This window comes from Tigriopus californicus, chromosome 2 (genome assembly GCF_007210705.1).
Source record: "Tigriopus californicus strain San Diego chromosome 2, Tcal_SD_v2.1, whole genome shotgun sequence".
Lineage (NCBI taxonomy): Eukaryota > Metazoa > Arthropoda > Copepoda > Harpacticoida > Harpacticidae > Tigriopus > Tigriopus californicus.
Genome location: NC_081441.1, coordinates 13414437 through 13437158, shown reverse-complemented (window position 1 = coordinate 13437158; position 22722 = coordinate 13414437). Strand labels below are relative to the sequence as shown.

Here is a 22722-nt window from a genome sequence, read left to right as displayed (position 1 = left end):
CAGTGACCAGATAGCGAGGTTGGCATCAATTGAACTGCATGCCTGTCATGTAGGAACGAAAGTAAAAGTAAAGCAATGAAAAATTAATGATTGAAAATCAAATACCCAAACCGAACCATTTTCATCCAAAGCGCGATGGAACATGTGGCAAAATATCAGTCCTGGACATAAGAGGCACCATCACAAATCTGAGCCATTAGATCTGTGCCATCTGGTCACACAAGCTGGGCTTGTGATAACAACCTTCCTCTGTCCAAGCCATGCAGCCATGAACGCAAGGAGCACATTTCTGGGCCAAATGGATGTCTGAACTGCATTGAGTAGACCAAGAAAAGACGGAAAAGAAGGAATGGCCAACTCAGGGGGAAAGAGAGGGAGGGGAGAGTTAGTACTAACTACAACCACTACTACTATTGCTATCACTACTCCCACCAAAAAGGGAATGGGAAAGAGGCGATGGTTCCATTTTGTCCTCTCCCCTCCTCTTTTTACGAGAAGAGGAGTGAAAGGGAAAAGAAAGTCAAAGGCTGTAAAGGCCACCTTCAAAGCCTCAAAACCATGGCAGGCTCCAGCAAACTAGCTGCATGAGTGAAAGAGCTCATAGCATTGGTGAATGCAATTCAATGATTCAAGTGTCCTTTTCCGCAACCTCAGCTCCCAAAATATTCATTTGAACGATATCTGAGCATTCCAGTGTTGTCACAACTCTTTCGTCAATCCAGTGAGCAATGAGAGCGAACATCCTGAGACATACGAGAAAGCTTGTGTAGAGTCGTCCAAAGACATCCTAACTCTGATCTCTGTCAGGAGAAAGTTGTTGTTTTGCTGTTGATTTGTTGTGAGATTGCCAAGAGTTTGCAGTCCTTGTCCCACAGTCAAAGGCCAGCAAAAGTAGATATATTCCTCAAGGTGATGTGCACTTGATTCCTCCTGGACAGCAAGTCCTCCTCTCCAGCAATTTCTCCCTTCCGGTGGATAGTGAAATGAATCAGGATACACAGTGAAATGATTGTCTTTTGTTGAGATAACAACCGGTGAAGTGATCATGGGATTCCAGTGGTTGGGGAGCGTCTGGTGGAGGATGTTGGGTGTCCTTCTGCCGTATAAGATGACTCCATCGAATCGCACAATAAAAGCCTTGTTTATAGTTATCTTGTGCTTGAGCACATGTCTGGGTCAAGTCGGACAAGGCGCTCAGAGACGGAAACAAAAGCCCAGAACCCGGATTCCGGCAGAGGATAAGATCCCCAATGCTCAGTAAGTAGCGAGCCTTATGGCTCCTTCATTTGGAGGTGGCGCTTGATTGGACACTTTAGTCCATGATGCCTTTGGATCTGAAAATTTTACCTCTCCCCTTGCAGAATTGAAAACTGGGCTCTGAGCTTTGGTAGCGTTTTGTGGGAAACAGCTAGAGCTGCTACTCGATTTGATGCCATTCAAAAGGTAAAAAAAAATGTTTCAGCATAAATAGGTTTTTTTGAATACTAATCTCTTTTTTTAAATTGGATTTGAAGAAATTCCATAGCGAAGGAGCCAAAACTGTTCAAGTTGATGGTTTCGCAATGGTAAAGGAAATGTCTATGAACGTTGAGACCATGATGCAACACAAGATTGATGCTATCAAGGTAAAGTCCATTGATTGGTCCGATTGGTTTTATTTGAAACCAGTCTTAAAACTACCCCCTTTTGTACAGAGAATCATGGAATATGCCGAAAATTTGGCCTTGGATCACAAATACGAAAAAGACTTAGGCACTTATCTCAAAAAGCCTCCTCGAATGGGCGGGTTCCATTACTTTAATGCCAAGAAGATCAACGTGATTGACGAGGACGACGAGGATCAAATTGATGATTGGGACAAATATCTCTCCGCTACTGATCGACTTGAAGACGACGATCGCTTCAGAGTTGGATATTCCAGAGTCATGCTGGAAGAGAATAAACACTTCTCTGGCATTCCCGTCAATACCAACATGAGCTCTGTCCATGTTCCTACCAATGTTTTTGATGGAGGTATGGTTCCAATCAAACATGATCTAACTTCACGAGTAAACTCTCAACTTACCGGCTAAATCTTTCAGACCCAAAAGTGGTTAATGCCATCAAATGGTCAAGAGGCTTGGACCGAGTATTTGTGGACAACTATAATCGGGATCCGTCCTTGTCTTGGCAGTATTTTGGTAGTTCAACCGGTTTCATGCGTCAATATCCTGGTAATTATCCCACACAACCTCTAGTCATCTCTAGACGAGCCGCTAACAATTCCATCCCTCTCCTCTTTAAAGCTATGAAATGGCTTACTTCTGATCATGACCCAGATCTCTATGATGCCCGCATGCGGGATTGGTACATCAAATCCGCCGCATCCCCCAAAGAGATTGTTATCCTATTGGACACATCTGGATCCATGACTGGTTTGAGAAGAGAGATCGCCAAACACGTGGTTTTAAACATCCTGGACACTCTTTCTGAAGACGATTTTGTGGCCATTTACAAGTTCTCCAAGTACCCAACGCCATTAGTAGACTGCTTCACCACTCTCGACGGCCGAGCAGAATTGGTTCAAGCAACGAATGAAAACATCCGGGAATACCAAGAGGCTGTTGACCAGGTTCAGACTGAAGAGATTGCCAACTTCACCTCGGCCTTGACTGTGGCCTTCGAATTGTTGCACGAGGCCCGTTTGGACCCAGACATTGGGTCCAATTGTAACCAAGCCATAATGATCGTTACAGACGGTGTGCCTTACAAGTAAGAAATAGTGTTAGAGTCCCAGTTACTGCGGAATCCATCTGATACCTTTCTTGATTATTCTAGATATGAAGAGATCTTCCGCCTACATAACATGCCTCATAAACCGGTCAGGATGTTCACATACCTGATTGGTCGAGAGATTTCAGATTTGAAGGCTGCCAATCACATGGCTTGTCAAAACAGAGGTGAGGCAAAGGATTGATTGCTGACGAGTCAATAAGAGACACTCAGTGAGAGCTTCTTTCAGGTTATTTTGCTCACGTGACCACTCTGGCCGAGGTCAAGGAGCAAGTGCTCAAATATGTTCCAGTTATGGCCAGACCCATGGTCATGTACAGAGAGGATCATCCCATTCAGTGGACGGGGGTTTATGCCGATGTTGAGGTAGGATTGAGATTAGCTTGGTGGTCAAGGTTTTAGTTCAATACTTACTAGTTGCTACGCATAGGTGACCGACTTAAAACCATTGTGGATGATCAAATTGCCCCATCCTATGAGAAGATCAAAGATCTTTGCCGTAAGACTGTATTCCGAGTGTAGGAAAACCATTACTAAAGGCTCCCCCTCCGAGTGTTATTGTGCAGATTTTTCCCTAACGATTAACCCGACCATCCTCACACAAATACTAACCATTAACCACTAGGACCCCAAAACGAGCAGATGGCTGTGGGACCTTCGAGAGCGATCCAGACAAAAGAGTCGAACGGCCAATTATCGCAAGATTATGAAGATGCAACAAGAATCTGCTGACCCTCTAGCCAAAATGGACGTGGAAGAGGACACGGCTGCAGCGCGGGAGGCATTTGAGAAGCTGACTCGGTTGCCTTACAAGCAGCAAATGGAGAACTTCTTGAGTTATGGTCGATGGGACTTAACAGAACGCGATGTAGAGCGATTGAAGAAGGACGAAGAGATGAAACAACGGGTAGGAAATAAGATTCTTGCTTCTTGAGAATGACTGCAAATATTCGTACATTTTTCAACACTATTGATTGTGGTGCTCTTCTGGTATGTTTTGGAGATTTTGGTATCCAACTTGCCTCGTAGCTATCAAAATGCTACTCCTGAATGCACAGTCGTTCTGGTCTTTTTGTTCAGGCAAAATGAACGAACTGTACGAGTACCAGTCTAAGCTGATTTGTTAATTCTCGAGAGGCAATGATACTAGAGTCTGCTTTTTGCACCCTCCTTCAATGGTCACGCTGCTACTTATTGCACCACATTTCAACTACTTTGCCTCAAATGCTTTTGGTCACCTTGGATAAGACGAGCTAGATTACAGAACTACCAACAAAAACAACCACAGCCCTCGTGCTGACAGAAAATATGCCCGGAAGTGGTAGGACCGCCATCATGCCCAGGCAGCTGTTCATATTTTGGCCCCTGAAACCCAAGAAACACGTTTGCTAATCCAATCCAATCTCATCAAGGTTTTCTCCATATTCCTTTCTTTGTTGGATTTTCTGTACAGCTTATTCGAGAGATAACTGAGGCCAAGACCCAGAAGTGGACCATTCCACCCAAGGACCTGTCTATGGATATGGACGTAAGTCCCCGTCCCACCCATGCCCTCTGCGGGCCCCTTCTCCTTCTCCCGTTGTTCATATGAGGAGCCAGGGGCCCCCGGAGTACGCTGGGCTGAACCCCGCTAGACCAGGCACACCCTGTACCTCCCCCTACTACCTTGAGAGCTGCTAGTAGTGTTGCTGTTGCCGTCAGCTGCCATCGGCGACTGTTGTTGTCAGCTGTGTTTTGCTATAATGTTGCCTCCTCCACCTGTTTCTGAGATTCCACCACTGGAAAAGTGTTCCACGATCCGAATCCAGATTCTTTGTTGCTTATCATTCTAGACACACACAACAGGCTATTGCTATCATTATTTCTAACATCATAATCTTCATGATTTTGATTATCATTGCTACTACCACCATCACCAACACAACAACAGAAACAATACATTTTTGTACCCACCCGCGTTTGGTTGCTACACTCACTTGACCAAAGCATTGTCCCAGAAGCAATGTGAGAGGAGTGGTTTATCCCCCATCAGTAGCCATCACCGACATTACCGTACAACTTATGCTTAACGTACAATCCCTGTTTAGAACCAGTTATGAAACCAGTCCCAAGGTTTTTGGATCTGTGCGAGCTATCAATCCTGCTTCATGTATCGATGTGTTGTTCTCATAGGGGACCCTCAAACGACTCGAAAGTCCCTCGAGAAGTGAGGCTTTATGCTGGGATTCCCCCATCCCCATTCTCGTTATTAATCCTACTTCTCTTCCAGAACCGCTTAGCTTATATACAATCTATCACTATTCCCGTCTCTCGTTGTTTCTCACAACTAAAAACTGTGACGAAACCAACCCAATCCAAAAACATTTGTTCAAGCATGGCCAGCCCGATGATTTTGTTATTCTTCCCTCTTTTCCTCTCTCTCTCGCTCTTCATGTCTCCTCCACCAATCTGAACCACAAAAATTAACACATAAAAACAAAAGACCTTCCAAGAGATGGTGGCACACAATTTGGATCCTGCTGAATACATGACCGAAATGTCACGATTTGCTCCCAAAATGGCCGCTCTTCGATCATCCAAGAAATCGGATGCCAAGCACCAGATGATCAAAAACAAGATGGAGGTAGAGATCTCGCCAGATGTCTTGCCTTACTAAACAGAGAAACAAGATGTCCATGTGAACTCGATAACCTGCATGACCCGCCATCTACTATCCGTGTCTTTCGCACTATTATTGTCACGTATCTCAATGTAGCCCCTATTGTTGTAGAAAGAAGCTTTGTAGTTAGACTTTTAACTGAGCCAGATCCTCAGTAAGATCAGCACTGTTAGAGAAATATCGTATGAAAAACATCTTTACAATAGCTATTGCTTGTTCAAGAGCATTTCTGTATGAACTTACATTTGAAGTGAATAGAAAGTTCAGACAAAAATTGCTTTAATTTGCTCGCAGTATCAATTTAAACTTGACATGGTCAGACAATGACTAATTGAATCTACAAGAGAAAGAAGATCAGATAAGCTTTTGTTTAGTCAGTGTGGATTGTTTAACAAAAACTCACTCTACTAAAATAAATGTTGTCAATTCATCCACTATGATATTCTCTCACCAATAGACGGCAATTATTCATTGCAAAATCGATACTTTCAGGAATCGGAATTGCGCAAGAACAAATTCAGTGGCTATCGACTGATGACTTCAGTCAGCATCCCAGTTTTCGACAAAAAAAATCACACGGTAAGCTACGTCTTTTGTACTTTTGGGATATAGGGTTTTCATAAGAGCAAAACGAAAAGAAGTTAATTACCTCCGATCTCATCAGACTTTCATTTCACCGAATCAGATACACTTCCCTCAGGGTTGCCATCAAACTCAACTTTCTGACACTTTTATTTTCTCTCCCTGAAACAATCCTCCTACTGCATTGAATGTAGGATCCTGAGTCTTTAGGTCTAAAGAAGAATCCTGAGGGATCGTTTCTCCGCAAGGTTTGCCATAGTGTCTTTGACCCTGATCTTGCGAATGCATCTCTCTCTTGAACAGAACTGAAAAGATATCTCATATTCTAACACGCCTTGGTTTTCAACCACATCCCAAACTCTATTTTCACTCTTCTTCTTTCCTCATCTATTCCTTCCAACTTGACTAAAACACACCTTTGGCCTCGCCAAAAATATAACCTAGCTCACGCATTATGCTAGAGAGACATCAATACCAGTTTTGACCAAATCGGCACATTGAATCTGGCATTACTGCTTGTTGAAAGGATCAACTAGAACAACAATATTCTTGGCGAAAACGATTTCCTCCACTTTCTTGTTCCTTTTCCGGCTTACTCTCTTATCTTACTCTTTGAGAATCAAACAATAACTTCTTGGATGGCTTGAACATCGCTAACAAAGTGCTAGATGCCTGCGATTGCTCTTGTAACTCTTTGTGATTGGACTCCCCAACTTTTTGAAGCAATCCGACTTGAAGCAACTTCGCTAATACTGAAGAGCAACCACTGTACTATAAAAAGTAATTGCAAGGCTGTTTGAGTTGTGTGTACCCTACCAGACACGATCTGCTTGATCGCCACCAACAATAAAAGTTTGTTCAAGACACGGAATGCTCTCATCAATGATCCCTGGCACTAATACGATTCCAAAAATATCAGCTGTTCCCAACTGACATGGATCAGATACGCAAAAAGGGCTGAGTATTCTTGGAACACCCTGTGAAGCAATCCACCCCGAACCCCCAGATATATATTTCTTGCTCTCCCTTTGACCCCTGACTCAAGATTGCTTGGTATTAGAATCTCTTGGACACTGGTCAAGGTCCGGATCATTTCTCTCTTACCTCCTTTGGTTCCCCTTTCGTAGCGGAAAACTAGGGTTTTCTCAGGTGTGCCTATTCTAATCCGCTCTTCTTCGACTATCTATCCTAAATGAATGTTCCTGATTCCCACCAATGACGACATCCAACTACTATCAACTCATTTCTTTTGGCAACAATACTTGTCGAGCGAAAATAAATCCCAAATAAGACTTTGTTTGGAAGAGGGAGGGGGCAATGGACAGAGATGCAAGAAGCAATTTTCCTTACTAACTTGTTTCTGTTTTCCGCCAACCAAAGAATGTCACTCATAGGACGTTGGTCTCATTGGCTGAGTCCAAGTGGGAGGAACGATTGGTGAAGGTATTCTTTGGAACCACAAGTGTGATTTGAATTTTGAAATGGAATTTGGAAATCACAACTATGATTTATTTTTGAGAGCGAATTTCCACCACCTTTCCGTGTGCTTTGACTGGGAATGCACTACTATGTACTTTGTTCCGTGGGCGTTGGAGAGGCTGACATGGTCTTGCTTGGCCGTTATGAAATACGAATATTCTGACAAAACATGAGCATGACTGGCATGATGGTGATTGCCATTTGTCCTTTTCGAGTGATGGTGAAGATTAATACGATTATCAGATTTACAAAACTCCATACATATTGACTGACGTTCTTGACATTATTTCACAAGTTATGGGATAGTCTGACCACTTGCTTGGGGTTTGCGGAATACCGATAGGTTACATACGAGCAGGATTTTACCACCTTTGATGGGTAATATTGGAAATCGCCATGGCTTAACTAACGAGGGAAGAAAAAAACCTTTCCAATGGCCTTGTTCAAATAAAGCAATATTCCACGCAAAGCGTGTGTTCTTATTTGAAGATACCTATTTCAAAAGTTATTGATCTGAATGTCATTTGTTTGCCCATCAATCAAGAACTAACCAATTATAGTTCTCTAATGTCAAGAACGTAAACAATGACAAAAAAGTGGTTGAAATATTTTAGGCTAGCAAAAAAATGCATGAAAAATTGAGGCGACAGTAAGTATTGACATTAAGGAAGCTTCGTGTTCAGAGTTTATAGGAAGTTACTTGCGGTGACCAGAGTCTCAGTGCAAAATGCTTTCGTTTATAAGGACAATAATTTCATATTGATTCAAGGAATATCAAAAACCGAGCATATCTCTCAGAAATATTGGAGCTTCTGAGCCTCGTACTACAAACAGCACTACTATGATTTGAACAAAACGTAGAGCACTTGCCTTAAAACTATTGAACATGACTTTTCCTTCAGCTTAGAAGTAAATGCGTACGTATACAGAAAACTAAGGCTTATTGGGGCGAAACTGGATCAAGAAACTTGCATATAAAAACACCGTGTGGAACACAAAAATCATCATCAAAGATACATAAACACTCACACGCGTGTTCATCATGGACAGAAGCTAATGTGACCTTTACGTATGTTTGGGATGGACCACGAGTTCGTGGGCGAGCTAGTTGTAGCCTAGTGAGTGAATGACCGGGTGTGCCAACCTCAACCGCCAATGTGTGAATAGCCCATGAATGATGCATCATCACAAGAGGATCCGTTAGCCGTATGCTCAGATGTTCTCATGTGTCTTTATTATTTCTCCTCCTCGTGTCCCTTCCTCCTTACTGTGAACCAATTCATCCGTGAATGGATCACCACTCACATTCACTCATTCATTCCGGGCCTCCTGCTGCAGAACTACACAGAAAGTGTCCGGGTGTCTGACAAGAAGAAGGTTGACGTTGTCAAAAAGGTGACCTATGATTCTAATCTGCGTAGCAGAGTCCACAGTGCCACACTTTTTCGTAGTGCTGCGACTCCTAAGCCTTTAACGAAATACCACAGCAAGCAGTTCCAAGTTACTCAACATCGTAATTGTCGTTCAATAGACACTACTGCCGCAGCTATTCTAATCATCAAGCTATTTGTTAGTCCGTACCCTTCACATATATTGCTTCCTTTTTTCATCATAAAAGTCTAGTCCAGAACGAGTCATATGGTATTAGCTATTCGATCTCTACACCTAGTCCATCTTGGGGTGGATTTACACTGGAGCATGTTTCCACATTTTCACTCGGCATTTCTTTTCGATCTTCTAAAACCAGAACATGGTACTAAGAAGTACCAGCACCAACCAACTGCGTACCAGTATACTATAAATCCTAGACTGAACTCGTACGTAACCAAATCCCGGGGAGGACGTCTCCAGTGTAAAACTGCTCCCAACTAATCAGCAGTTCGATGGCTTTTTCTTAAACTTCCCACTGAAGATCAAGACTGGTCCCTCATTTGTTCACGCGTTAGTCTTGAACTTGGTGTAGTGTTCTGCTGTGCTGCGTCCCTGCTAAGCCAATATTAATTGATCCATCTTACCACCCGTTACTCTTATCTTGTGTCGTCTTCAAATTCCAGTCCACATGCCAATTTAGATCGAAACTCTCTCTTCTCTCTCGTTTAACGGATGAAAGTTCCTTCGTTGTTGTGCCGTCCATGAATCTCGGCTCGAGCTCAATTTTCCACTAGATTATGTCCATTCGATCACTTGGCCTCATTACGAGAGCACAAGCACACGTGATTGGTCGAGATGCATCCGGGTATTAGAGGACTGGTGGCTGTTGTTCGTGTCGTCAAACATGCTCGGCGTGGCCAAGTTCGAGGGCCAAAAACAAATTGGACGCTCACCATGTCTTTAATCCATTTAGAAGTAGCAATCCAAGGAGTGGGCCGTAGTTCTGGCTGCCACAACAACTCCAATTGTCAGTATTGTCCTCTCTGTCCAAAGGTTAATTTTTAAGATATCGCTCTCCAATGTGAAGTCACACCCTCGCTTCCAAAAGTCCTTATTCTTAAACGCAATTAGTTGACAGTCTCTTTTTAAACTGTGGGAAACCAAAAGTCCAAAACGATATACAACACTCCCAAGTGACAATAACCCGTTAGTCCTTTATAGGGCTGATGCATGCTTACGTCAACGATTGTCAGGGTTGCGAAAATCTAACATCATCAAAAACGTTTACCCAGTTGTCATTCCCTTATAACCCACATCCACCATGTATTAGTAGTGAATGATTGAGAATCATGAACCCGGCAACCAAACGCCACTATGCACTTATTGCTGTCCTCACCTCCTGTGCGAGTCCTGTCCTAACCAGTACAGTCATTGTTGTGACGTCAATTCGTGTTATTCAACCGACCAAAAATGCCTAGAACCAACCAAACCGCTTTACATTCACCAACTTAGAAGAGTTCTGTGCAATTAGTCCTAGTTTAATCTACGGCAATGTATTTGAGACACCTAGCCATTGAACGTAAAATTCACACATATTTTAAACCTGTTTCCAATACGTTTTTGTCTTTGGTTTATCTTTGGAACTCGTTCCCTATTTCATTAAAGTGTGTTACATCATGCTTTAGTGGTCATTTGATTTTTTAGGTTCGCATTGCAAGGCTTTTGGGCGTTTCTGGAACTGATGTTCCCATTCGAGAGATCGAAAAACTTACCCCTCCTCACAAGGTATACAGCAGATATAAATAGACAACAACATGATGTGACCTTAATCATTTTTTTGGAATTCCCATTTCTAGCTTGGTGTCAATGGATACTCTTTTGCAGTCAACAATAATGGGTACATCTTGTACCATCCGGACTTAAGACCCATGGTAAGAGAGCTCTTATTTCCATATGTTTTCCTGTAAATCATCCATTTTCTTCATGTCATTCTCTATTGTCACATTCTAATTACATTTATGAAAATTACCATTGAGAGAACTACTTTGAAAGCCTGTTGTCCAAATCAAGTAGTTCTCCTCCTGGCAAACTCATTTCCATTTTGTGATCCATTCATCTCTTTCATTCCTATCTATATTATTTCTGTTTGTCTGCGGACAAGTTCAAATTCATCTCTTGATGTTCAGACGGATGAAAGTGCTCACATTCAGTAGGCTCGAACAGAACCTCGGCACTCTTGAAGTTGGCTTAAAACATATTTGTTTTTACGAATAAAGGCCAGGTTGCGTGAGCAAGCCTTTCATCCGTCAATGGTGGATAAAGATGGCTAAGAGGACAAAGAAAGACCATTCATGTGTACGTCATGTCTCAAATCCATCATATTTTCATTGAGCATATTTCTTTTTCACTTTGATCAACTCAAAAGGTGTCCAGAACAGAACGGGTAAATGCAGATTTAAACATGTTGAGACTCTTGATGTGTGTAATTTAAGGTTTTACAACGTATTTGATACAACCACCAAAAAACAGATCCACTCTCCCCTTTTATCTGGAATTGAAACCAATTTTTGGCACTTTGAACCCAACTAAGAAGCGTCGTTTGCACTTTCAAACTCTGAAACTGGCTTCTTTGGCTTCAATGTGCGGCGTTGTACATACATTCTTTGCCTAGCAGCTGTTTGATTATCTAGTTTAGTATTTTAGAAATCAATCCAGGGTGTCCACAACCCCATTTCACAAATATAAAAAAGCAAAATGGATGGAACCAACAAGTGATGAGACACATATATTACATTCTAGGGCTAATTTGATTTAGGATATTGTTTAAGAGTGAACCACGCTTTTCACATTCAATGTGGGTTTAGTCACAGAGATGTAACATTTAGAGTATGCTAAAAGCAAAGCTTTTGAATTTTACAACTCTGTGGATGATGGCTGTAGGTGGGTGGTGCGTTGTAAAAGCTAACTTTGTTTAAATGATTGTTCAAAAAATACAAAGCGTAATTCTAAATTTTATCGTTACATGGAGTTCAAAAAAGCTGTTCATAAGTTGCAATTCATAAACCAACAAAGAAACAGATAATTGGCAGAATATTAAATGAGTAACAAATGCTAGAAAATAAGTTAGCTTTTTGGGACGCCCACCTATTGTGAATTCATAACACGGTTAAACGACAATTGGTTATAGACTTTTCATGGCTTAGCAAGAATAATGATAGTTCAATGCCAATTGACGTTCACTAAAATACCGGTTTCCAGCATGAACCGACCGGAAACATCACCATTGTCACTACTAAAAATTGGAATTAAAGGAAACGATCATTACTTTCACGTTATCGACCTTGGATTAAACCAGTGTTAGTTAGAGGACTAATCTCATTTAAGGACGCACACACAATCGCATGCATTCCAATTCGAATTTTCGCCCAAATTCCAAGTCAAACGGGCGCCCAATCGACTTTCTTGATGTTTTCGTCCTGTAGACCTTGAACTTAGAGCGAGTGGCCCTTCCAAAGTACGGCCAACTCGTTCTTTGGAACTTCCTAAACTTTCCCCGAGCCCATTTCAACTTGCCTGTCTAGACTTGGAGCCTTCGTTACTTCTTGGTCCGCTCACACTTTCCGTTTTTCAGTTCCAAGAGATTCTCAAGCCAAATTACAACAGTGTGGATTTGGCTGAGGTTGAGCTCGTGTTTGACCGGTTAGTGGATGCCCAACCTAGGGCCAATGATTCCGAGTTATTGGCGGTAAGTGCAACCTGTCCTCAACAAATGACATTGCTTACAGATGAATTCTGCATGGCTCCCCTAATCAAATTATTACCACTTTAGTTCTTTCAAATTTTGAAGAGTAATCGCAATGCTCGTTTGATTCGGGATACAATCATAATTCGGTTTTTTTCAGTTGGCGTTTGTCGGTAATCGACATTACGAAACTAAGGTATCTAAGTTTGGTTTCCGAGCGTTTTCTTTGGTTTCTATTTGGTTTTGATTTTTTGACCGACACGATTTTCGAAAACACGACAAAAACTCACCATTGTTTGGAATTACTTATACCACATTACAATTGATTACACTCACATGTATTATTTGCCGTATGCTTTTTCTCAATGCACACGAAGCCATAGAAATCTATTCTTTGTATCATGATTAAAATTGTTGGTCCATTTACGTATTCTTCCAATGTAGGCCACGGAACATTTCATTTGTAAATTTGGAAGAGTTTTTTGAAACTCATTTGCTCAAGAAATAGTAATAAGAACTTAGCAGTACCTTTATGAAAAGTAACGTTATAAAATCTGTATTACTGTATTTTCAACATTTGATTCGAAAGTATATCTATTGGAAATCAACTCTCCATTATAGCTCACAATTCACACGTGCTTTGGCTTCAGCCGTTCTGCCGTTTAAGACTTAAGCTAATCTCTAAGTAAATCTCTAGATGCGGCACGACATGGTCAACCAAATCAAAGGCCAAAGTTTCCTAACCGTCAAGCAACATTTTGACGACATGGTAAGCTCCTTAATTACAGTAAAGGCCCTCGATGCAAAACCCTAACACCATGTTTCAACTTGTAGAAACGCGCCACAGTGAAAACCATGGACTATTTCTATCATCCATTGGTGAATACTCCATTTTCCCTTGGGATTGCGCTTCCACAAGATTACGGAAAGTTCCGCGTGGAAGGCAAGATTGAGGTTCCTCTGGCCAAATTCAATGGTAAAGATCCTGTCCAAGGTTAACCAGTATAAGAGCCATGTTTTGATTGAATTCCGTCTTTCCCTTCAGTTTCATCGCTCTTTGAGGACACAAATTGGAGAGTCCATCCGGATTGGATCTACTGCCAGTATAATTACGCTGGTGATCATAATCGCGAGTTTATTTCTCCTGAAGATACTCTCAAGCACTTCTTGATCAAGATGCAAGAACCTAATTGGTCATGGGGCACACCAAGCGTTCGACCATTGCCAAAATGTACCAACACAGAGCACTTTGATCCGAATTGTGTGAAATGTAAGTGATGTGTTTTTAAGTTTTAACTAATTCATAACTAACCCTTGTGCTTCTTCAAAACCATCATGCAGCTCATGGCATCGATAAGATGGATAGAAACTCACATGTTTGTAAGTGTGACATACTGACTTAGAGCATGCTAATCAAGTAAAATCAGATTGGCCAGATATGTTTCTAATGAGAAGCTTGATATTCACAAACTGTGCCACTTTTTGCAGGAATAATCGCATTAGTAAGTAGTATTCATTAATTATTTGTTTGTTGTATAGGTGAGCGAGACTTGATCAATTCCCTGGTTTTCGACGCAGTCGTGACAAAAGATTTTGAAAAACAACGTAGCCCACATCATGGACGTGGAGCTTTATCGTAAGTTCCTTCTAAAAGAATTGATCATATTCCTGGCACACTTTGTCGAGTTGCACATTTAGACGATCACCATGGTTATTATTAATCAATCACGTTTTCTTTCCCATTTTCCCCGTTTTTGTCCCATTCATTCTTTGCATTGCACAACTTAGGAGTTTTAACTCAGCAGCTTCAGTTCTAGGAATGCTCTTTGAACTGACTTCCAGGTAACAAAAGGACATTTTATCGCAGCTCACACTCGGATTCAATTAGTTTTTAAGGTCATCTAAGGATATGTTCATCTTTGGTAACGATCAGACTCCCAAAATGATGTGATTCATTTGGTCTACTGTAGAATGAGATTTGATGGTTATATGAACGATATGCCCGCTGCCAACAACGGGTCAAATGAAACCAATGAGGAGATATTTACTACGACGACTAAACCAATTGTATTGGTTAAAGAGCCCGAATATTATAGCCCTAGGAGACCGAATATGAGAAGAAATAACTTTTATCCTGATTACTATCCACAGGATGAGCAGTAAGCTTGTGCGGAGTGGCATGCACTAACAGTGATCGTGCAATTAACCAACCTCCAAGCCTGTTTCATAGCATAATTTAGTGATGTATTTGCCTAAACATTGTTAATTTCTATTTTCGATTTATTTACGCTCTTCAGGAATGAAACATACAAACGAGTTGGCATTCAGTTGGCATTCATTGCAACGAGATCCGGATTGATGAGGTTTGCAGATCACTCTCATCTTTTTGTGGATCCAAAAGAGGATGACCGAAACAAAGAGACACCCACTCTGATCAAGGAACCGTAAGCAATGGCAGAATGCAGGTGTTAATAATAAGTCATATTAAAAAGAAAAAACAATGTTCTAAAATCTCACTCAGGCACTTTTCGGATATCAATAACAAAGCCACGGAGGAAACCTGGTAAAAGCGAGCTGTAGACTATCACAAGGTCGACCCTAAAGCCTTCGTCTACTCGATTCCATTTGATGTGGGAGAGAAAAGGACCAAGGTGACAGCCACACATGCCATTATGGTGGGTCGAGGCAGTCAAAAGACCCCGGCAGCTGTGGCTGGAATGCAAATCGATTATGAGATTTTCCGACAAATGTTCTTCAACGAAACTCAAAAATGTGTCTCAGGAACCAGGTAAAAAGTGCTCCATTGTGAAGGCGAGCGGGATACAATCATTCGGGGTAAATACTCCCCCTCGTCTTTCAGGAATTGCAATAAAACGTGCGCTTCCGAGGATCTGGAATGCTATGTGGTGGACAATAACGGCTTTGTCATCATCTCAGAGGATCCCGTGGATACGGGCAAGTTCTTTGGCGAGGTTGATGGCACCATTCTCGAGAGTTTGATCCAGCACAACATCTATCGGCCAATTCGAATCTACGATTATCAAGCGATTTGCTTGGAACCCGAGGCAGAGGGTGGCAGTGCCAGCATGCTTCTCACCCCTTTCAAATTGGTTGCTTGGTTGATGAACTACATGATTGGCCAAGTGGCTTGGACGATCATTCGCTTTGAGATTCATCACATGTGGAATCCGGATTGGACCTACGCCTTTCCTCAAGGTGTGGGTGACGAGGAGTTTCCCCTGGAGTACGGGTACAATGACGCCACATATTACGATCCTAACTCCAATTACCCCTATGACAACCAAAACGACCCCTTGATGGACGAGTTTTCCATCAAGGACGGTGGTCCGATTCCTTTGCTGCAGATGACTTACATCAACAAGACCACACCGAAGCCTTGCGATAAGCAGGTCATTCTTTATGAACTAAATGACGAGAAACTCTACAAGCCCAACAAGACTACCGGGAAGCCCGTCCCCGTCAAGGGCAAGCTAAGCAATTGCCACGAGAGCGATTGTGAAAGGTGGGTTTCTGACCAAGAACATGAAGGTTGACAACTTAAAGTGTTAACAATTTCTTTGACTTTAAATTTCAGACCGTTCAGTGTTCAGCTCATTCCCCACACGAATTTGGTCCTAATTGTGGCGGATAAGCTCTGTCCATGTTTTTCAACGAAAATTTCCATTGAACCTACGAAGGTTGAGTACGGTCCGGTGAATGAGACAGCTTATTGTGAGAGGTTGAAGTACAACATCCATAGGCGAAAGCCCACCCATTGTTACAACTATCATCCAGAAGAAACTGAAATCAAATTGTGCGGCAAAGGGCATGTCCACACTTTGTCCTGGGTTCTGGCCACCTTCGCAGCCTTGTTGTTACTTCATTAAAATGGACAGACGTGCTTCAACTCTTGAGTCCAAATGCTGTGACACAACCAACCAAGAACATATCTGGTGATTTCAAAAACACAACCATAAAAGTGAACAAAAGGAGGTCATCCTGACACCAAACATGAATGCCACAGGCGCCATTGCAATTCCTTTGCTTTCAGGCCAATGTGCCTCGTTGAGGTGGGGCCGCTGAGCCCCTAAAGTCTCGTGCTCCCCAGAACCAAACTATTCCACTTCTTGTCAACCAGTCCGGATAATGACAAGCCACTAACTTTCAAGTAACTCTGGCACAACTTTGATTATTCCCTTGGGCACTTCGCTTCCGTGAGATTAAACCGGTTGAACCGTACCGAGTACCTAGGTTTGCGTTAACGTTCAGTGTTGCCACACATCTAGCCACTTGTTTCATATTGGCGATATCTAAGCGGACCTCTTAAAATTTGAACAAGCTCCTGCTCAATGCATGAAGTGATTGTTTTGCTTTCCGGCCATGTTTTTGTGATTTGAAGACAAAAACTGGCTCACTTCATCGCTGCTGTAAGGATCGCTCTTTTCAGATTCAGAGCTCCCCCAACAACATGCATTCATTGCTCCACTTTGTAATACAGATCTGTGAGAATCCATGTCTTCCAAACAAAACTTAAGTAACTCTTTCTACCCCGAAAGAACTGTTCTTATGCCAATAAGATCAGAACCTTATAGGCAATTATCCAGATGAAAATATTCAAATCTAATCACAAAGATGTACGCGTATTCACCCTCACCTAATTATTCATTGTTACTTCAAATCCAAGAGATATTTAATTTGTTGATTGCTGTTTTGCGTGTTGAATGAAGAGACTCTGACTCTATTTGCAATCCTCCTCTGTCCACTGATATATTACATCAATTTGGTCACACTTTGCCTTCCCAAGTATCTTCTTTCATTTGTGTCATCTTGGATCCAAGTTTCACTTCTATCCAACTCGATTTTTTTTTCAATTTTCCTCGCTCATTTCCTAGACTTCTTACTGAAATACATTGTCCACAAATTCCTGCAGATGTTTAGTTTTGTTTGTCTAATGAGAACAACCGACCGAAAAAACCAAAAGAATATAAATTAGACATGGGTTCTTTGACCAAAATGACCGACTTATCATTAATCTGGTCAAAGGAACTCAAACTTTGATTCAAAGGCTGTAGATTCAAATCCATAGCCACAGGCATCAATCGCATGTCCTCAGATCGCGTTTGCTCCAAATGAAGATATTTAACGGTTGGCAACTCGCCCAACTCTCCTAAAGAACAAAAAAGCAGTCCATACTTTCGGTGTCCTTATGATCAAAATGATCAGGCATGCCTCACCAAGATTTGGTCTTTTGCCACATGACTCTAATGATGTGAAAGCCTGATTTTGGCACAAGACAATTCCGCATGACGTGATTCCAAGCTGATATCGACCCCCACCAAATCCTCTGACACCATGAAACGCAACCATTACGTAGGACCCTGTGAAGTTGTCGGGGATCTCCAGCTCAACGGATACCATGCACTCAGTATAATGACTCATAGAAATCCTTTCGTCTTGAAATCCGTGTCTTAAGTGCTTAAAATCATAGGCTGTTAGATCTTGTTCTAAAAAGTTGTGATTGTTATGGCTGATTGGATCACGAGGTATCGGAGGATTAGCTGCAATATATATGTAAGGATGGCGTATTTGGAACTGGAACACTCGTCGACTTAGGGCAGCATAAAGCTATTTTACCTTCTTGGTCTTGGTTAAAATGGACTTCTGAAATAACCGCAAGAGACTCCGATATCCTGGGGTTAAACGTATAGTTCAGGATTCCGAAATCACCGTGATAGATTCCCGCACCAACAGCTCCATTTTGAGGGTCATGGAGTCCAGATGATAATACTGTGACTTTATTAGCTAACGCCCATCCGGAGTGATACTGGATGGCTGAAAGAGGAAGGGAAGATTTAGAAATAGAAGAAAAGATTGTGCCGGCAAAATCGAACCCGTAAGGAATGGCAACTCATCAACCCATGCCGCAGGCAGGATAATCACGTCAACTTTGTGGTCCTCGAGGTCTTGAAATGGTCGGGGATAATTGATGTCAAAGCAGATTAATAATCCAAATCGGACCATAAAGTCGGTGTCGAAATAGCTGACATCGGGTAAGTTGGGTTTCGAAAACAAATTCTCCTCTCCATACAAATTATACTTCCGATATCTGAAAGAAATCAATCTCAGGTCTGAAATTTTGTTGAAGTGCCTTGGTGTATATTTTACATATGTGCATTTACGTTTAAAACTTTGTAAATTCCACTATTGAAGAAAGCTATGACAAAAGAAACTGGATTTGAAATCACCGAAGTCATTAATCTTAATTTCGTTAAAAATGTGTCGTGCTTAAGCCCTCATTTCATATTTGTATGATACCTTCTGAGACACAAATGGGTAGGAATTTATAAAAAATAGTGTCATCTACCATATCATTGACCTCTATTTTCGAAAGATGTTAATAACAAAGGCCGTTCGAGCATCAGGGGAATGAAATCGGAAGAACACGTCGACGCCTTAGATCTACGACCACACTGAATGAATCAAATTTAGTTCCAGTCCCATCTCCGCATTTTTCCTCTTTCCCGGTCTCAAATGTTCAACTTACATCATGTCCTTCAAAATGGTTTTCCATAACATGGAAATTGATGTTGTTAGGCGCATTCTCTTGATGCACCCCTGGGAGTTCTTGATTTGTCATCACCAGTAAACAACATGGCGGACTTTGCGTCCATCACAGTCCGCCATACTGGCCACCCTGACGTGATACTGTCGGGTTTCCTGTCACAGTTGCCGCTCCCGGTCATTTATTTATTCATCTATTATGTTGGGCCCTGAGGGCTGCTGTTTTGACTATTTTTACAGACTAGTAGAGCTCATGATAGTAGGAGGAAAATAAAACAGGGAGAAAAAAGTAAATTCTCGCTCCTTGGAAGACTGTTTCGGATGTCATGGATGGTTGCTTTGGATTTTAATGCCTGTGGTTTGGACTTGTTGGAAGATTGTTTCGGATCTCTCTAAAAATTATTGTTTGGCAGTCTAATGAGCTTACACATGCAACCTTTTCACTCTCAACGATCAATAATCTTTCTGAGTACGTTGGTCCAAATTTGAAACTTGAGTTAGTTTGAGAGCTAAACAACGTACCTTGCCACGATCTTTCCAAGCCGATCAAAAACCAAGGCTGTGTTGTAATAATGAGTTTCATGCGTATCCGGGTCCTCCAGTTTCGTGCCTAAATTGACCACCAAGTACAGTCCGTTATTCTTGGCAATTTCCTGAAGACTTCTTAGCACCTTCTGCAAAGACAGCGTGTCAGCACATGCACGGTATTGACACTGAACAACAAGAACTTCAACAAGAATTTACATTTTCAGGATTGGGATTGTCAAAGTTTCCAATGCCTAAAGGCGGAAATTCCTGCATCATGTCATGAAATTGTTCTTGAGGCAGCGAATGCAACCCGGATGAGGTGAGACCATACTCAGGAAAGACAACCAAATCCACACCCTAAAAACAAAGAGTTCTGTTTTGGAAATGCATAGCCCATTGGTTTTGAAAACTTACTTGTGATTTCAAGGTGGCCACAATTTCAGCATATTGTTTAACATTGCTGAGAACATAGTCCAGAGGATTTTGAGCACTGAAATTTCGTTCTAATGGAACATATTCCACCACGGCTGCTTTAAAAGATCGATCAATTTCGTTTTGATACAGGAAACACCCTCCCCAAACCACAATAAAGAGTATCAAAAGCGCTCCTAACATGTTTATCACAAGGTACCCAAAGAGAAAAGATCTACCCAAACAGCAGGCTCATGTTTTGGAGATAAGGTTGTGACTAACCAATGTATTTGAACAGAATATTTCCGGATATCCAAGCAGAATGTGATATATTTTAAACTCAAGCTTTGAATACAAGGATACTTCTAGCTTCGCCAATTTGGCCATAAACAATGAGAAAGTTATCGAATGGATGGAAAGTGATGCTTTTAGGTTTGATGTCATCCATTTCATATCTGTGCTTCTCGTTGGCCGTGTCTGTATCAAAAACGATCACTCCAGTGTTGAGGCTACTTGCAAATACAAAAGAACCACAAGGGGATACAGAACAATCACTCTTATCTCTCCGGCCAGACTCGAACCCAAAGGATTGCATTACTGAAGATAGCTTGGTATCAATCATAAGTAACGAGGATGTGAACGAAGATGAATGAACTAGAAGGCGTCTTCCGCCAGGATGCATCTGAAGACTCTGAATTCGGTACCCGCGAAACTCAGGTAGCTGAATCTCTTTCTTCATGCGAATTGAGATTCGGTTATCGGACTCAATGTTCTGAGCTCCGTACACTTCCCAGATCCTAATGAAACCCTCATCATCACCTGAGAATAAATTCTGACCGTCTGGATCAAGCTCAAGGGCTGAAATGAAGCTATTGTGGGAAATGAGCTCTTCGGCCAAGAGAAATTTGGAATCCTGATTTCGGATCCAAACTCGGATGACTTTGTCGTAACAGCCTGATATGACCACATTAGGGGAATTGGGGTGAAAACGAGCACAATAGACAAATGAGGGATGCTCTAGGAGCTTCCTGGTACCCTTGTGGATGCTCCAGACACCGGCAGTCCGATCTGCGGAAGCGGAAACGATTTCGGTGTCGTCCAAATCCCAATCCAATTCGTAGATCGTTCCAGGGTGACTACCGATGATTTTGATAAACTGCCAAGATGGAACATGAAACACATGGATCGTTGAAGAGCCATTCACTCGAGTAAAAGCAACAGCTAAAGCCCTTCCACTTCGGCTAAACCGCATGCAAGAGACCTCACTGTCATCCGGTGCCTCGATGGACACCTCTTTTGCTTTGGGGATTTCACAAGTTTGGCCACGATGACGACTCCAAGCCGGAACATTCAATACTCCTTCTCTGGTTTTGGAGGCTTCTTTCTGCCCTTCCATGGTCTCTGGATCTGATTCTAGGTTCGCTTCCGGGGGTTTCATGGATTGAACCGTGACAAACAAAGTGGAAGGATACTTGAGATGTCGCCTCTTCTTCCACCAAGTCCAAAGCGTGTGAGATAAGGGTTCAGATCCTCGGGTTGATCCCCCTTGAAACAGCTGAAGCCGAAGCTTCTTCCCAACATTGGGAGGATATCCTTCCGGGAATGGGACCAAGAAAGCCCAGGCAACATCAATCCAGCCTGATTTGTACTTGGCCTGGTTATTGGCCAAAGACATGGTAACAAAATCTCGTATTACAAAAAACACGCCTAGATGGCTCCGCAAGGATTCTAAGTGCGAGAAGTCCACGTTGAACAAGATCAGTTCGTCCCACTTTGGCACCAATGACTTTGAGGTTTTGAAAGAGCAGGGTTGGGTCATCATGGGTAGAATTTCTTTCACGTTCTCCTCGTCATAGAAAGAGGTGACATGCTTGGCGTTCTCGGGTTTATCCACTTGTTTCCCAGTTTCGAGGTCGATTAAAATCACGCATACAACAGGGTGAGAGACGTGCAGATTTAGGTTCAGAGTGTCAGCTGAATGAATGAATATGCCAAAAATCCTCTCGTCTAAGGCGACCATTGATGGTTTCGACGGTTTAGCCTTCTTGGCCTTTTGTGAATGATCTTTGGGCATTTCGACTGTTTTTTCTCGTCCTGTGTATTTTTCCACTCACAAATATTCCCAAGTTGAATCCAGGTACTTGGAGAAAGGCTTCCGGGACGATAAATACCTCCGCCCGGAAGCTGTGTTACAATTCCATTTTGTCCTAAACAAGGCATGCTAACTTTCCAACTGAAATAAATGATTTTTTGTATGAAGCTCAAATTTCGGTGCAAAAGATCTGACTTTGATCTTGTGTCTTAGGTTATGTGCGGCTTGGCTGAAGCAAGTTAAACATAATCTGCTTTATGCAAATGTGCAGATTCGGAAAAGTAAACCAATTCAGAATTTCATGCTTCTGCTCTAATGAAATCAACTAGGTACTTCAATGTTTGTTATGCCATAGACTTCTAAAAATAAGGACTATGAGCGTTTTTTCCATCACAATTGACTTTTATGGACGGGGTACCCCAAAGCCCTCTTAAAAAGTATGTTGCTTAATAGAAATTTAGGTTTATACAATTAAAGGCAAGTCACTTTCATCGTATTAAATCTATTTAAAAGTTGAAATGCCAA

General features: G+C 42.0%; 3 protein-coding genes across 3 annotated transcripts; 1 reads left to right on the top strand and 2 right to left on the bottom strand.

The window, feature by feature from the left end:
• Window positions 1-570: 570 nt before the first annotated feature.
• LOC131892221 (voltage-dependent calcium channel subunit alpha-2/delta-3-like) lies at window positions 571-17534 on the top strand. The gene is given in 27 exon segments (XM_059242010.1): window positions 571-1257; window positions 1362-1443; window positions 1515-1625; window positions 1695-2013; window positions 2082-2213; window positions 2286-2751; window positions 2818-2939; window positions 3002-3138; window positions 3398-3679; window positions 4226-4300; window positions 5924-6010; window positions 8831-8887; window positions 10568-10648; window positions 10720-10794; window positions 11289-11306; window positions 12495-12608; window positions 12766-12801; window positions 13303-13374; window positions 13440-13581; window positions 13651-13875; window positions 13947-13985; window positions 14145-14241; window positions 14576-14764; window positions 14903-15049; window positions 15127-15393; window positions 15466-16128; window positions 16201-17534. Coding segments are annotated over 27 exon segments (4539 nt in total). The 5' UTR covers window positions 571-1045; the 3' UTR covers window positions 16493-17534.
• LOC131892240 (pantetheinase-like) lies at window positions 17527-20431 on the bottom strand. Its single transcript, XM_059242032.1, has 7 exons — window positions 20109-20431; window positions 19911-20051; window positions 19689-19840; window positions 18497-18711; window positions 18240-18437; window positions 17840-18163; window positions 17527-17772 (listed from the first exon to the last, which is right to left on the bottom strand). The coding sequence occupies exons 1-7, from the start codon at window positions 20307-20309 to the stop codon at window positions 17540-17542; spliced, it is 1464 nt and encodes a 487-aa protein (XP_059098015.1). The 5' UTR covers window positions 20310-20431; the 3' UTR covers window positions 17527-17539.
• Window positions 20416-22544, bottom strand: LOC131892232 (jouberin-like). Its single transcript, XM_059242022.1, has one exon. The coding sequence runs from the start codon at window positions 22177-22179 to the stop codon at window positions 20446-20448; it is 1734 nt and encodes a 577-aa protein (XP_059098005.1). The 5' UTR covers window positions 22180-22544; the 3' UTR covers window positions 20416-20445.
• Between the last annotated feature and the right edge of the window lie 178 nt (window positions 22545-22722).

Coding starts and splice junctions, on each gene's coding strand:
- LOC131892240 (XM_059242032.1), bottom strand. CDS start 20,309: ATGTTAGGAGCGCTTTTGATACTCTTTATTGTGGTTTGGGGAGGGTGT. Junction 19,841..19,910: donor ACAATCCCAATCCTGAAAAT/GTAAATTCTTGT, acceptor CTGTCTTTGCAG/AAGGTGCTAAGAAGTCTTCA. Junction 17,773..17,839: donor TGGCAAAAGACCAAATCTTG/GTGAGGCATGCC, acceptor TTTGTTCTTTAG/GAGAGTTGGGCGAGTTGCCA.
- LOC131892232 (XM_059242022.1), bottom strand. CDS start 22,179: ATGCCCAAAGATCATTCACAAAAGGCCAAGAAGGCTAAACCGTCGAAA.